The sequence below is a fragment of the Camelina sativa genome, chromosome 16, assembly GCF_030686135.1.
Source record: "Camelina sativa cultivar CO46 ecotype springtype chromosome 16, ASM3068613v1".
NCBI classification, from domain to species: Eukaryota; Viridiplantae; Streptophyta; class Magnoliopsida; order Brassicales; family Brassicaceae; genus Camelina; species Camelina sativa.
Genome location: NC_141895.1, coordinates 16,394,861 through 16,407,258, shown reverse-complemented (window position 1 = coordinate 16,407,258; position 12,398 = coordinate 16,394,861). Strand labels below are relative to the sequence as shown.

General features: G+C 40.2%; 2 protein-coding genes and 1 non-coding gene across 3 annotated transcripts; 2 read left to right on the top strand and 1 right to left on the bottom strand.

Annotated features, from left to right (window-relative positions):
* Window positions 1–3,021: 3,021 nt before the first annotated feature.
* On the bottom strand, window positions 3,022–3,128 carry LOC147925603 (small nucleolar RNA R71). The gene has a single exon (XR_015585555.1). It is a non-coding gene; the product is annotated as a small nucleolar RNA R71 (small nucleolar RNA).
* A 1,310-nt stretch (window positions 3,129–4,438) lies between these two features.
* LOC147925602 (uncharacterized) lies at window positions 4,439–5,029 on the top strand. The gene has a single exon (XM_087492689.1). It carries the CDS (start codon window positions 4,439–4,441, stop codon window positions 5,027–5,029), a length of 591 nt encoding a protein of 196 aa, XP_087348815.1.
* A 5,184-nt stretch (window positions 5,030–10,213) lies between these two features.
* On the top strand, window positions 10,214–12,343 carry LOC147925601 (uncharacterized). Its single transcript, XM_087492688.1, has 5 exons — window positions 10,214–10,358; window positions 10,475–10,943; window positions 11,244–11,712; window positions 11,820–12,044; window positions 12,149–12,343. Exons 1-5 carry the CDS (start codon window positions 10,214–10,216, stop codon window positions 12,341–12,343), a joined length of 1,503 nt encoding a protein of 500 aa, XP_087348814.1.
* The last annotated feature ends 55 nt before the right edge of the window (window positions 12,344–12,398 follow it).

Here is a 12,398-nt window from a genome sequence, read left to right as displayed (position 1 = left end):
AATGTCTTTAAGTAAATTTAAGCTCTAGTGAAAGATTAGGGAAGTATAAGGTTATAAAAGATAGTTCTGGTCAAAGAAAACAAAGAAAGAAAAGAAGAGTATATCAAAAAGCTTTTATGTCTTAAGAAACAAGAAAGAAAGAGAACCATAGTGTTAAACAAGAAACCCCTATTCCACTAGAAAGTTCAAATAAGAAACCTCTCATAAGGTTTAATACAAAAGAGAAAAAGGGTATTTGAGAAAAGATAAAGTTAAAGGATAGAACTAGGATCATTTGGGATTAAAATGATAGGATTAAATACTTTGGGTACCTTTGGGTAGACAAGGTTTTGTTCTTGTATGTATCTATTAGTTCTTACCTTTAGGCTTTTTCTAAAGCTCAATCTATTTTTATGAGAGAACCTTGATTTGATAAGCCCCACTCTAAAGAGAGACCATCTTTGTCTCTAAGCCTTTATTATCAAGCCAAATGAGTTTAAACATTGCACAATCTGATTCATGTTCTTGTTTAATAAATGTTAAAGGAAATGATTGATTTGAATGCATGTGGATATCTAAGGCTTGAATCAGTTTAGATTGTGATATGCTTGTCTAAAGTTTTTAAGTACAGCTCATTCACCTTGCATCATAATATTAGTAACTTGGACATTGATTCTAGCTAGTTTAGTAGCAAGCTTTAGGTTCTGAGATCCCAATTTCAAACCTCACTTCCCTCTCTCTGTCTTGTTTGTTTGCTTGAGGGAAAGCAAAAACTAAGTTTGGGGGGTGTTGATATCACTGTATTTTACCATCTTCTAGGCCTTGTTTAGTTCATGTTTTGCATCATATAGAAGTGATTCCTTAGGTTTTATAGCCATTTCTGTCCAAATATGCACTTAGTATGTTTAGAAGCATGCATTGCATACATTTGTGCATTTGGAATATTATTAGGTGTTATGGAGCTTTAAAAGGCTAAAGAAGGACTTGCTTTTATTTCTGGAGCTAAACAAGAGGATTAGAAGTATCATAAAGGGAAAAGAAGGCACTCGACCACACCACTCAACCGAGCACACGGTCCGATTCATAATGAGCTCCACAAAGATCGATTGGAATAAAGATCTTCCGTTGCGATTCAGCTTCAGCATCCTTCATAATAGTTGTATAAAATTGAGTTATCTTTCGACTGCCGGTAGTTTCTGGACAATCCGAGGTGTTGTTCAGGAGTTATTGTTGTTTTACTTAACAGATATCACCCAAATTGAAGACTGGAGCTACTCGACCAACCACTTGACCATGCACTTGGTCGAGCTCACCATCGAGCACATGGCTGAGTCAAAGCCACTGACTCTCTGTTTTGTCCTCTAGCCAACTAGAGATTCCCTACTTTCCTATAAATGGGTCTCACACCTGTGGCTACAGGCAAACACCTCATAACCTAGTTTTTTACCATTTTTAGTTGCTTTTACTTTATTGTATCATCTCTTATATTTTCTAGAACTTTCATAGATTCGTAATCTTCATAAATTTGAATATGTTGAGAATTTGCTTTCACTTCTTTGTATTAAATTGTTCATCTCCCTCTTATCTATCTGATCATGCTTGTTTTATCATTTTCTGGGTTTGTGTTCTTTATCATGATTTTTAGATCTGAGTAGTGAACTAGGATCTTAGAGATGGAATAGGTTGGTTAAGCGATATGCTTATCTAGACTGTTTAAGCTTGTTTGTTTATATATCCCTTCCAGATTAGGAGATCTCTATGCTATCTTTGTTCTGAGAAGTTAAAGATAGATCTTAGGTTTCTTATCATTCAAAAGATGTTTAGGATGCTAGAATCGACTAATACTGGAGATTAATGTGCCTAGCCTAAGAGATAGAGTGGTTTTTGACAAAGAATGACTTGAATATTTAATGCCTGTTTATTCATGTCTTAGCTAGTGAGATATAGGTCTAGGAGTGTTTTAAACCTGATTGTTATTGGTATGAGAGTGGATTAGCAAGTATTGGAGGTCATTTTCTAGGGATATCTCTTGTTGATTGAGTTTTGTTGAACAGTCTAGGTAGTTGTAGCTTGATACCAACCTATGAATCCCATCTCTAGCACCTATTTTGCATATTGTTTGTTAGTTTAATCACTTATATTTGCTTCATGTTTTGTTTGATTGCTTTTTGGGTTTTTTAAGTCGTTTAAAATAGCTTTTGTTCTTCTATTATGCATCACTTGACCACCTGCTCGACTATGCACTTGACCGAGTGCATACTCGAGCACTAGTTTATTTCCTTGTTTATGTTCAGTTTCATTCCAGTGTGCTCTTAATTGAATATGTTAGTAGTTTTCTCTTGCGTAGCATAGTTTATGCATTGTTCTGTTCTAGTTTGTTATTGTTTTTTTTTTGCTTATTAGTTAATTCTGCATTAGTATTGTCTTAAGTTGCTTTAGTTTATTGCATTTCATTTCTGTCATTAGGTTTTTATAAACAAACCAACTTGATATTTGGCTTAACTTGAATGCATTGATCATGTCTTGACTGCTTACATATTACACTCTTTATGGATTGACATCCTTTATGCTACAACATCATCACCTTGCATCCCATTGATCATCTTAGCATGTCTGTTTTTTTGTTATCATCCATTGATTCATAGGTTAAGAGAAAAAAAATACATGTTTCAAGAGAGGACCAACATAGGAGCTAGAGATGCTCCAAATACTCATACTCAGAGGCATGGTATTTTTCCTCATGTTGTCCAAAACAATAAGTTTGAGATCAAAAGTAGTCTCATCCAGATGATTCAGAGTAACAAGTTTCATAGACTGCCAATGGAGGACCCATTGGACCATTTGGATGAGTTTGATAGGCTCTGCAGCCTAACAAAGATTAATGGAGTTGGTGAACATGGCTTCAAGCTGCGGCTTTTCCCATTTTCTCTAGGTGATAAGACACACCTTTGGGAGAAATCCCTAACTAAGGAGTCTATCACAACATGGTAAGCATGCAAGAAGGCGTTCATTGCTAAATTCTTCTCAACCTCCAAAACTGCAAGGTTGAGAAATGATATCTCTAGCTTTGTTCAGAAAAACAATGAGCCGTTCAGTGAAGTTTGACAATGTTTCAAGGGATATGCCAGCCGGTGTCTGCATCACGGGTTCAGCAATGTTTCTTTACTCAGCACCCTCTACCGCAGCGTAGTCCCAAAAATGCAGATGTTTTTGGACACCACTAGAAATGGAAACTTCCTCAACAAGGATGTTGATGAAGGTTGGCCACTAGTGCAGAATTTGGCCCAATCTGACGGCCATTATAATGAAGACTATGATCGCACCATCCGCTCTTCAGGAGACGATGATGCGAAGTATATGCGGGACATGAAAGTCCTCAATGACAATTTGGACAAACTACTTCTGAGCCAGCAACAACACGTCAACTCCATTTATGAGGAAGAACAGCTTCAACAGCATGATAGGGAGAGTATTCGGCTTGAGGATGTCAATTACATCAACAACGAAGGAGGTTACAACAAGGGATAAACTAACTACAAACCGAACACAAATCTCTCCTATCGTAACCCGAATGTTCCCAACCCTCATGATCAGATCTACCCATCAGCAGTTCAGGGAAACCAAGCCCCGCAAAAGCCTTTTGTCTAGTACAATCAAGGCTATGATCCTAAACAAGAATACTCTGGTGTCTATCACCAGCCAATGACACCACTTGACTTTCCGCCATATCAAGGACCACCAAACCCGCCTCAGGAGGCTGACTTAGGAGGATTGATTCAGCAAAATCATCCAAGGCCAGGCGTCAACGACGGTGGACACCGCCAAACGGTTTACCGAAATGAGTAACAAGATCAATTCTGGATTAAACGACCTCAATGCTAAGTATGACTCTCTGAATCCAAAGATGAGGTACCTGGAATGGCAAACCATAGCACAACCAGCTCCAAAACCGAGCCAACTCCCAGGTAAATCTGTTCAAAACCCGAAGGATTATGCTTCTGCAAATGCCATATGGGTCCACCATGTAGATAACTCATTCACTAGGGATAATGATGATCATGCTGGGGAGGACGCAGATAAAAGGCAGATCCAAGAGCAATATGACTTCTTATCCGAGTATCAACCCAATCACTCACACGATCACCCTGATCGAGTAGACCATTGAGTACCTACTCGAGATATAATAGCCGATGCATCACTCGACGCTAAACCCGAAGCCTTACCCAACAACCTTGATCGGATAAACCATCGAATAGATATTTGGATGACAGAGCAACTTCAACCTCGTGAAACAGTGAAAGGAGAGTTGAAGGAAAGATTCATAGATTCCCTTGATATTCAGTCAGAAGCACTTGCAGAGTGTATCTCCAACCGAAAACCTCCCGCTCATAAGTTTTTGCACCCACATGCTCTTAGAGAGGAAATAGTGCGATAAACTGATCAATGGAAGAAAGCAGCAATGGAAGCCATTAGGGAAATTGGACATACAATTCTAATGAGTGAAGTATGTTTAGATGCAGAGCTGAGGATCCAGGGGAAACTGGAGGACCCTGGCTCCTTCACACTTCCATGCTCACTAGATCTTCGAATTTTGATCAATTGTCTATGTGATTTAAGGGCCTCAGTTAGTGTCATGCCTCTTTCAGTTGCGAAGAAGATGGGTTTCAGTGATTTTAAACCAATTTACCTCTATTTAATCCTAGCTAGTAGGACTATTAGGCACCCACATGGTGTTTTGGAGAATTTGCTTCTCAGGATTGGAAGAGTAGAAAACCCTACCGATTTCATAATCCTAGACATGGATGAGGAACCTGAAGATCCATTTATCCTTGGAAGTCCGTTCCTAGCAACAGTTGGTGCGATAATTGATGTGAAGAATGAAAAAATCAGCATTGAGCATGGAGAGCACGTCAAGATGAAATTTGACATTAAAAAGTTGTATGAAAAGGCCAACTATCAATGGTCAGGTCTTCACCACTCAAGTGCTGCCAAGGATGACCAAGCATCGCAAAGAAACACAAACTGCCTTTGCTGTAGAACCAGAAAATAAATCAGAGAATTCACTGAACAAGTATGCTGCATTAGAGAGGATCTCCAACCCTCTATATCCCAAATACAATGCTTGAAAAGCTTGGAAAGTCAAGCTTACTGATTTTAAATAAGCTCACTTGGGAGGAAGTCCCAAAGGTATCTTCTAATTTCTTTAAATTCAAGTTTAAGACATTTTTATTATTTGATTTTAATATTTCTTTGGTTTTCTTCCGGATTTTAAATAGCTTACTATTTGTTTGAATACTCTAAATATATATATATATATATATATATATATATATTTGTGTATATTATTGTTAATAAATGTTTTGGAAAACCAGAGGTGGGACCCGATGGCATACTCGACGCGCTTGATCGGGTTTATGCTCATGTAGCGAGTGAAATCCGAATTCTCCAAACCTATTATCCCACTCTTGGAGAAACCCTAGAAGCTTACTCCTCTATTTAAAGAAATAAAATCCTCTCCTCTCCATCATCACAAATCGATAATTCCCCTCTCAGCCCTAAAACTCTTTAACTTCAAAATCTCTATTTTCTCTCTAAGGATCGAATTCTTGAAGATTTAGGGGTACTAACCCTACTTATCTCGAGTTTTAGTGCTCTTATTTCTTTTCATGGGTTCATCCATGGCTCCCAAAATCAAGACCTACAAGAAGAAGGGCTCCTCATCTATCTTTGTTGCTGCCAAAACCGAAGAAGGAGGTGACCTTGCTCGTGAATTCCAAGAGAAAGGAGACCTTTTGCCTTCCCCGCTGTCGAGCCGATGTTTCCAGTCCCCTACCCTAAGTGCTACTTAATACTCCACCTGAGACCCTATTCGGACACCCCATCGTGTAGCTGATTGGGTATGCTCCCCAAGGACAGTAGCGAGTGCTGTTCAAAGATCTCCACAATGTAGGGACCTGTCTACGTCGGAGAGGACCATCACCGACCTTATGGAAGTCGAATCAGATGCAGAAGAAGGAAGAGGGAAAGAGAAACTATTTTATTACTCAAGAAATAACGCTGCAATCACAAAAGGGAAGAAACCAGTCTCTGAAAAAGCCGAGAATGTGGCTGAGAGAGCAATGGAAGAGAAGGAGGAGGACACAAATGGAGCAAGTCCTGACAAAGAAGAGGAGCAATAGGTTGAACGCACCCGGAAGGCATCGAGGCGGCTCAAGCAAAAGAGGTCAAAACTCTGACAAAGCTGTTCAAGGTCCTCCACAATATGAGTTTTGTAGGAACCCGCCACCCCCACCGTGAGACAATGAAACAGCTGGGGATCACAAGAGACATTGAGTTCCTCTTTGACATGTGCCACCTAGGTAAGTTAATGAGGATCAACCTGGAAGCATATGAGGAGGAGACGGTTCACTTCCTCGCCACGCCGCGTTTACACTATTTTGAGGACCACCCAAAGCTACTACCTGATGCAGGGATCGGGTTCATCAATTTCTCGATACGCAACAAGGAGTATCGGCTCACCTTCAAGGAAATGGAGGAGCAGTACGACTTCAACGCTGGTCGAGGGAAGCCTTGGAAGTAGACAAGCAAGAAATGAAGTCCATATGGATGATAATAGGAGACAAGCTCCCCTACCAGTCCACAAGCTCCAAATCTGCTCAGATTAGGAGCCCCGTCCTGAGGTATTTCCACAAATTCCTTGCTTGCACCTTGTTCGCTAGGAAAGAATCAGGTAATGTGAATGATCATGAGTTGCAGCTGTTAGACATAGCCCTATATGGAGTTTTGGATAGAACTAGGAATGGTAGACAGCTAGTCGGGGATGTAGCGAACACCAACATGGTTTTTGTTTTGCTAGATCTGTTCATGTATTTGAAGGCTTGGGCAATGAAAACCGAAAGGCAGAGGAGGATCCGGAGAAATCTCCATAGGAGGGTTGGTTACACCGAACCTACTGGCTTGCGATGTACCTCTCAAGGAAGTTGTGCACGAACCGAGATGGTTAGTTGTCGAGTACCTTACGCTGGCGCGATTTTTGGCTTATGAGAACCCAAATGATAGGTTTCTCTTCAATTTTGTACACCCCGCAGCTGGAGCAACTCAGTTGATCTTGCCCAATGTTGCAACCACCAAGATTCGACTAGGTGTCAACATCGAATTCATACCCCCATTAGAGGCGCTGTACAACCCTTAGGGAGAATCTGAAGCTGAAGAAAGAGAGCCAAGAAGGCAATGACAGGGAGAAGACTCAGAGAACTATGATTTCGAGGAGTATGTTTGATCCTAGAAACAGCTAGTAGGGGTGAGAAAAGCACATAGGAGGACCGGTTAGTTGAAGAGGATGAACAAGTTCCTGGAAAGGAAAGTCAAGGACCTTACCTAGACAGTCAAGGTAATGGGAGGTCAGATCAGGGAGCCTCAAGACAAGGCAAGTTGTGCCTCAGCTCCTACTCTAGCCTACACACCCACATGGATGGAGAGGAGCGGACCAATCGATGGATTCCGTGATTCAGCACCTGTAAAACCTCATAGGACTTCGTCATAAGAGCCACATGCAGAGGAGGATGACACCAGACCTGATAGGTCAATGAGGAGTTACTCAGATGCCTATCTGACACCTCAGGATGACATACCCGATGCCACATCCAATGACGTATCCGATGCACCTTTTGAGCAGCTACTCTGGTGACCACTCGGGTCCATTCCCACATTACTTATCGTACTACCCGAGGCCTTACCTGGTGAGCTATGTGATGTCATACCCGACCAACCCCTCGGATGCTAGTCCGAGCAAGTTGTCTATGCACATTACCAAGGTCTTTGATGAGCTAACCCCGACACCTGATGAAACCGGCGACGACCCTGGGTACATGTTGGCAAGAATGGAGGCTGCTACAACCTCCTTCTGCACCAACCCATGAGGTACCACCTTCATCCAACTTTCGTAAATATATTTGCATTTTTGTTTGTTTCATTTTATGACTCTTGGATTCTTTTTCCAAATTTTACCTACATAGAGACTGTGTAGTTTAAGTTTGGGGGAGAGTCGTAGAATATATTTAACATTGTGTTTTATTTTCCTATTCTCTTCTTTTATATTATTGCAAACTAGCTTTATTTATTTGAGTCTGCATCTATATGTATAAAAAAAACATAAAAAAACATTACAAAAAAAAGAGTGTTCATGTAGTTGCATCTACATAATAGGGATTATGATGACTATAGCCTTGTAAACTTGTTGATTAACTAGGATAAATTCAATGTCCTCGTTATTAGCTGTTTGATGCATGTTGATTAAGTTTGAAACTACTAGTCGATCCACAGGTAGTTTCTGCACTTTTCTAGGCAATAACCTCGTCTCATGGTCTGCAAAACGCCAGCCATTGGATTGGATTGCCAATCACACATGCTCCAGATTTATACTGTGACAACTTGTCTGCAGTGTATCTTTCTGAAAATCCGACACTCGACAAAAAGATCAACCATTTTAAGGTTCATTACCACTATGTTCGAGAACAGGTTGTAGAGGCATCTCTGGTCGTCTGTCACATACCGCAACTCATCCACTTGCGTATATATTTACTAAGTCCTTGCCAGTTCAAGTGTTTAATGATCTCAGGTACAAACTTGGTGTGGTCTTTTCACCCACCAAAAGTTTGAGGGAGGGGGGATTTGTAAGGAGTATAACTGAAAACTCAGTCCAACAACAAACAAAGTTAGGTTTTGAAGAAAAGAAACCCAATGCAGTTTTTCTACTTTCCTTAGTCACCAACGGTAAAAAAGAAAAAGGTTTACACTCCATGTGCTCTACAACGTACAGTCTTAATTCCAAAGACACCTCACACTATGTTTCAAATGGAGAACCGATTCTCTGCTCTTGCGCCACCAATCCTGTGTAACTAATGATGACACTTGTAAGACATCAACCTAGTCAATATAATCATTAGGTTATCATGAGCTCTACTATAAATTGATATGTGATGTAACAGAGTATAATATGCAGTTTTAGCTCTTGCTTTCACATGGTACACTTGCCTTATAACAAAGTAGTGAGTGATATTCATTGGAAAAAATTATTGGCTTCTGGTAACTTAATTAATCACGAGTTAAAGATGGCTTCGTTAATAATACATTTGTTACACCATGTAACCTCATTTCTAATGATATGTACAGTATTTGGCATTACCCGAGTTTCAATCAATCATAGGTTTTTTTTATTTTTTGTCCTTATACATATTACTTACTTTTACAAATTCAGTATAATAATTTTGTTAGTTTTGCAGGATGTTAAAAAAACAAATTTGGTTAGTTTCAAGTTCGAGAAAAATGGCAAAAAAAACATGAACTAATTAATATTTGCCAGAAAAAAACACCAACTTTTTTCATTGCCAGAAAAAAACACAGAGTTATTTTTAGTGGATATAAAAATCATGAACTAACCCGAATTGCCAATTCCCAATCTACCATCACGTCCCCTATAAACGGTGTTTAAAAAACCATGAACGATGTTAAACGGGTTTATTAAAAGAAAATTGTACCCTAATCTTCCTCCTTCAAAATCCCTAATTCCCTAATCGAATTCATTTGTTTCCCCAAATAAAAAAAAAATTAAAACAACTGAAGATTAGGGTTCTATCGCTGATTTGGGCGTTTCAATCTTGGCAATGTTTACAGTTTGATTCGAAGTATTTTGGGTGGGAGAAGATGAGGTATGTGTTTCAGTATGCGATTTGGTTTTTTGTACTATGTGTAATCGTTTTGGAGTTCAAAATTGAGTTGGGTAACTCGATCTAGGGTTTCATTATAGTTAAATTTGGCGTTTTATTTGTTGAGAACTTGATTTAGGGTTTTGGTTTAGTTGAATATGGGTTTTTATTTGTTGAGAACTCGATTTACGATTTAGTTAAATTTGGGGTTTTATTTGTTTGATTTAGGAAATCAAAAATTCAGAAGTCGATTAAATGAGACAAATATTTGTCTAATTCCAAAGGTTGAGAGACCTCAGTGGATGGCGGAGTTTCGACCGATTAGTATCTGTAATGTTAGCTATAAGATTATTTCTAAAGTCCTGTGTTTTCGGTTGAAAAGATTTTTGCCGTCTCTTGTCTCAGAAACCCAATCGGCCTTTGTCTCTGGTCGATTAATAACAGATAATATTCTAGTTGCCCAAGAAATGTTTCATGGGTTAAATACTAATCAACGGTGTAGATCAGAATTTCTAGCTTTCAAAACGGATATGAGTAAGGCATATGATCATGTTGAATGGGATTTTCTGGAAGCGGTCATGGTTCAGATGGGTTTTGATAACAAATGGATTTCTTGGATTATGTGGTGTGTCTCCTCTGTCTCGTATAGAGTTCTTCTTAATGGTCAACCTCATGGTACTATTTTACCAAAGAGGGGATTGCGTCAGGGGGACCCCCTTTCCCCGTATTTGTTTATACTTTGCACAGAGGTGTTGATTGCCAATATAAAAAAAGCTGAACGGGAAAAGAAGATTACGGGCATTACTCTGGCTCGGGACTGCCCCACCATTTCGCATTTGCTTTTGCGGATGATAGCCTGTTCTTCTGTAAAGCCGAGGCGACGAAATGTCAAACCGTTATGGAGATAATAGGTAATTATGGCAGAGCTTCGGGGCAAGAGGTTAATCTGGCGAAGTCTTCCATTATGTTTGGCAAGAGGGTTCCGCCTGATATTAGAATTCAGTTAAAATCTGTTATTGGTATTTCTACGGAAGGCGGTATGGGTTCTTATTTGGGTATTCCTGAGAATCTACAGCGCTCGAGAACTAAGGTTTTCAGCTATGTTAATGATCGTGTGAATGGTTGGTCTGCAAAATACTTAACGAAAGGGGGCAAGGAAGTTATGATTAAATCAGTTGCGTTGGCCCTCCCAACCCATCTTATGTCATGTTGTAAACTGCCGCAGGAGCTGACTTCTAAGCTCACAAGTGCCATTGCAAGGTTCTGGTGGAAGTCTAATGACAAAGCACGGGGATTACATTGGGTAGCTTGGGACAAATTGTGTACGGAGGGTTGGGTTTCCGTGCCCTAGAGCAGTTTAATGATGCAATGCTTGCTAAACAGTATTGGCAGTTAATTCACTACCCAACGTCCTTAATGGCTAGGGTAATGCGAGGTCGATATTTTAGGAATAAACATCCTCTTATGGCTAAAAAACCATACTCCCCCTCTTTTTCTTGGCGGAGTATTTACTCAACAAAAGGTGTTACACCCTAATTTAATGGTTAATCATTTAATTAGCCCAATTACTAAGGATTGGTATTTGCCTATTCTCGAGGAGTTCATGGATCCGGAGGAAATCCCGATAATTTTGAGTATGATGGTCAGTCAGTCTTTTAAATCAGATAGGTTAATTTGGCATTACACAAAATCTGGGAAATATACGGTAAAATCAGGCTATCGGCTTGCACGAGATTTAAAAAAGGAAGTTGAGTACGGACCATCGTGTATGGCCCTTCGAGCACAAGCCTGGAAACTTGAAGTTCCCCCAAAGGTTCAACATTTTTTCTGGCAGATTGCTTCCGGTTCTCTACCAGTGCTGGGGCGGATTGCTTATCGGGGTGAGCGGTGTGATACCATCTGCAAGCGATGTGATTTTGTGGTTGAGACTATTAATCATGCTCTCTTTGAGTGTCCTCACAGAGATGTGATTCGCGTAGGATATGGGAGTTGTCTCCGGTTTTGCTACTTCCTGATGGATTTCCCTATGGTTCAGTATATTCGAATTTAGATTTTATTTTCTGTCGGGCGTCTTCTCATACGAGAGTTTCGGACATTTGTTATCGCCTACCTTGGATTTTATGGTCAATTTGGAAGGCTAGGAATAAAAAAGTTTTTGAGGGATCGGCGGCTGAGGCAATTGATGTTATTAATCAGGCGACTAATGATAAATTATTATGGGAGGAGGCTAAAGCTTTCTCCCTGGGAGTCCAGGATCCTCGGACCCTTCAGATATCATGCCACCCTCTTCCCATTGTCAGATTGATGGATCTTGGAAGGGGTCGGATGGTTATATGGGGTTGGGTTGGTGGTATTGCAATGGTGAGGATTCAACATTACTTTTGGGAGCACGTTGCATTAGACGAAGCCCTTCACCCCTTCATTTGGAGTTACAAGCACTGATATGGGTGATGGAGTCTCTACAGAATGCTGGTATTTTATGCCAGGCCTATGAGACGGATTGTGCGGAGTTGGTGGCGATGGTGCAGAATCCAGATAAGTGGCCCGTTTTCTCCAATCTTCTAGATGATTTCAGCCACTACAAATCAGTTCTTCCCGCCTTCTCCCTCACCAGGATCCAACGTACGTCGAATGTCAGAGCCGACTGTCTTGCTCGTTAATCGAGAGCTTTAGTTTCAGAAATATCTTTTGTAAACTCTTCTCCTCCGGTTTGGG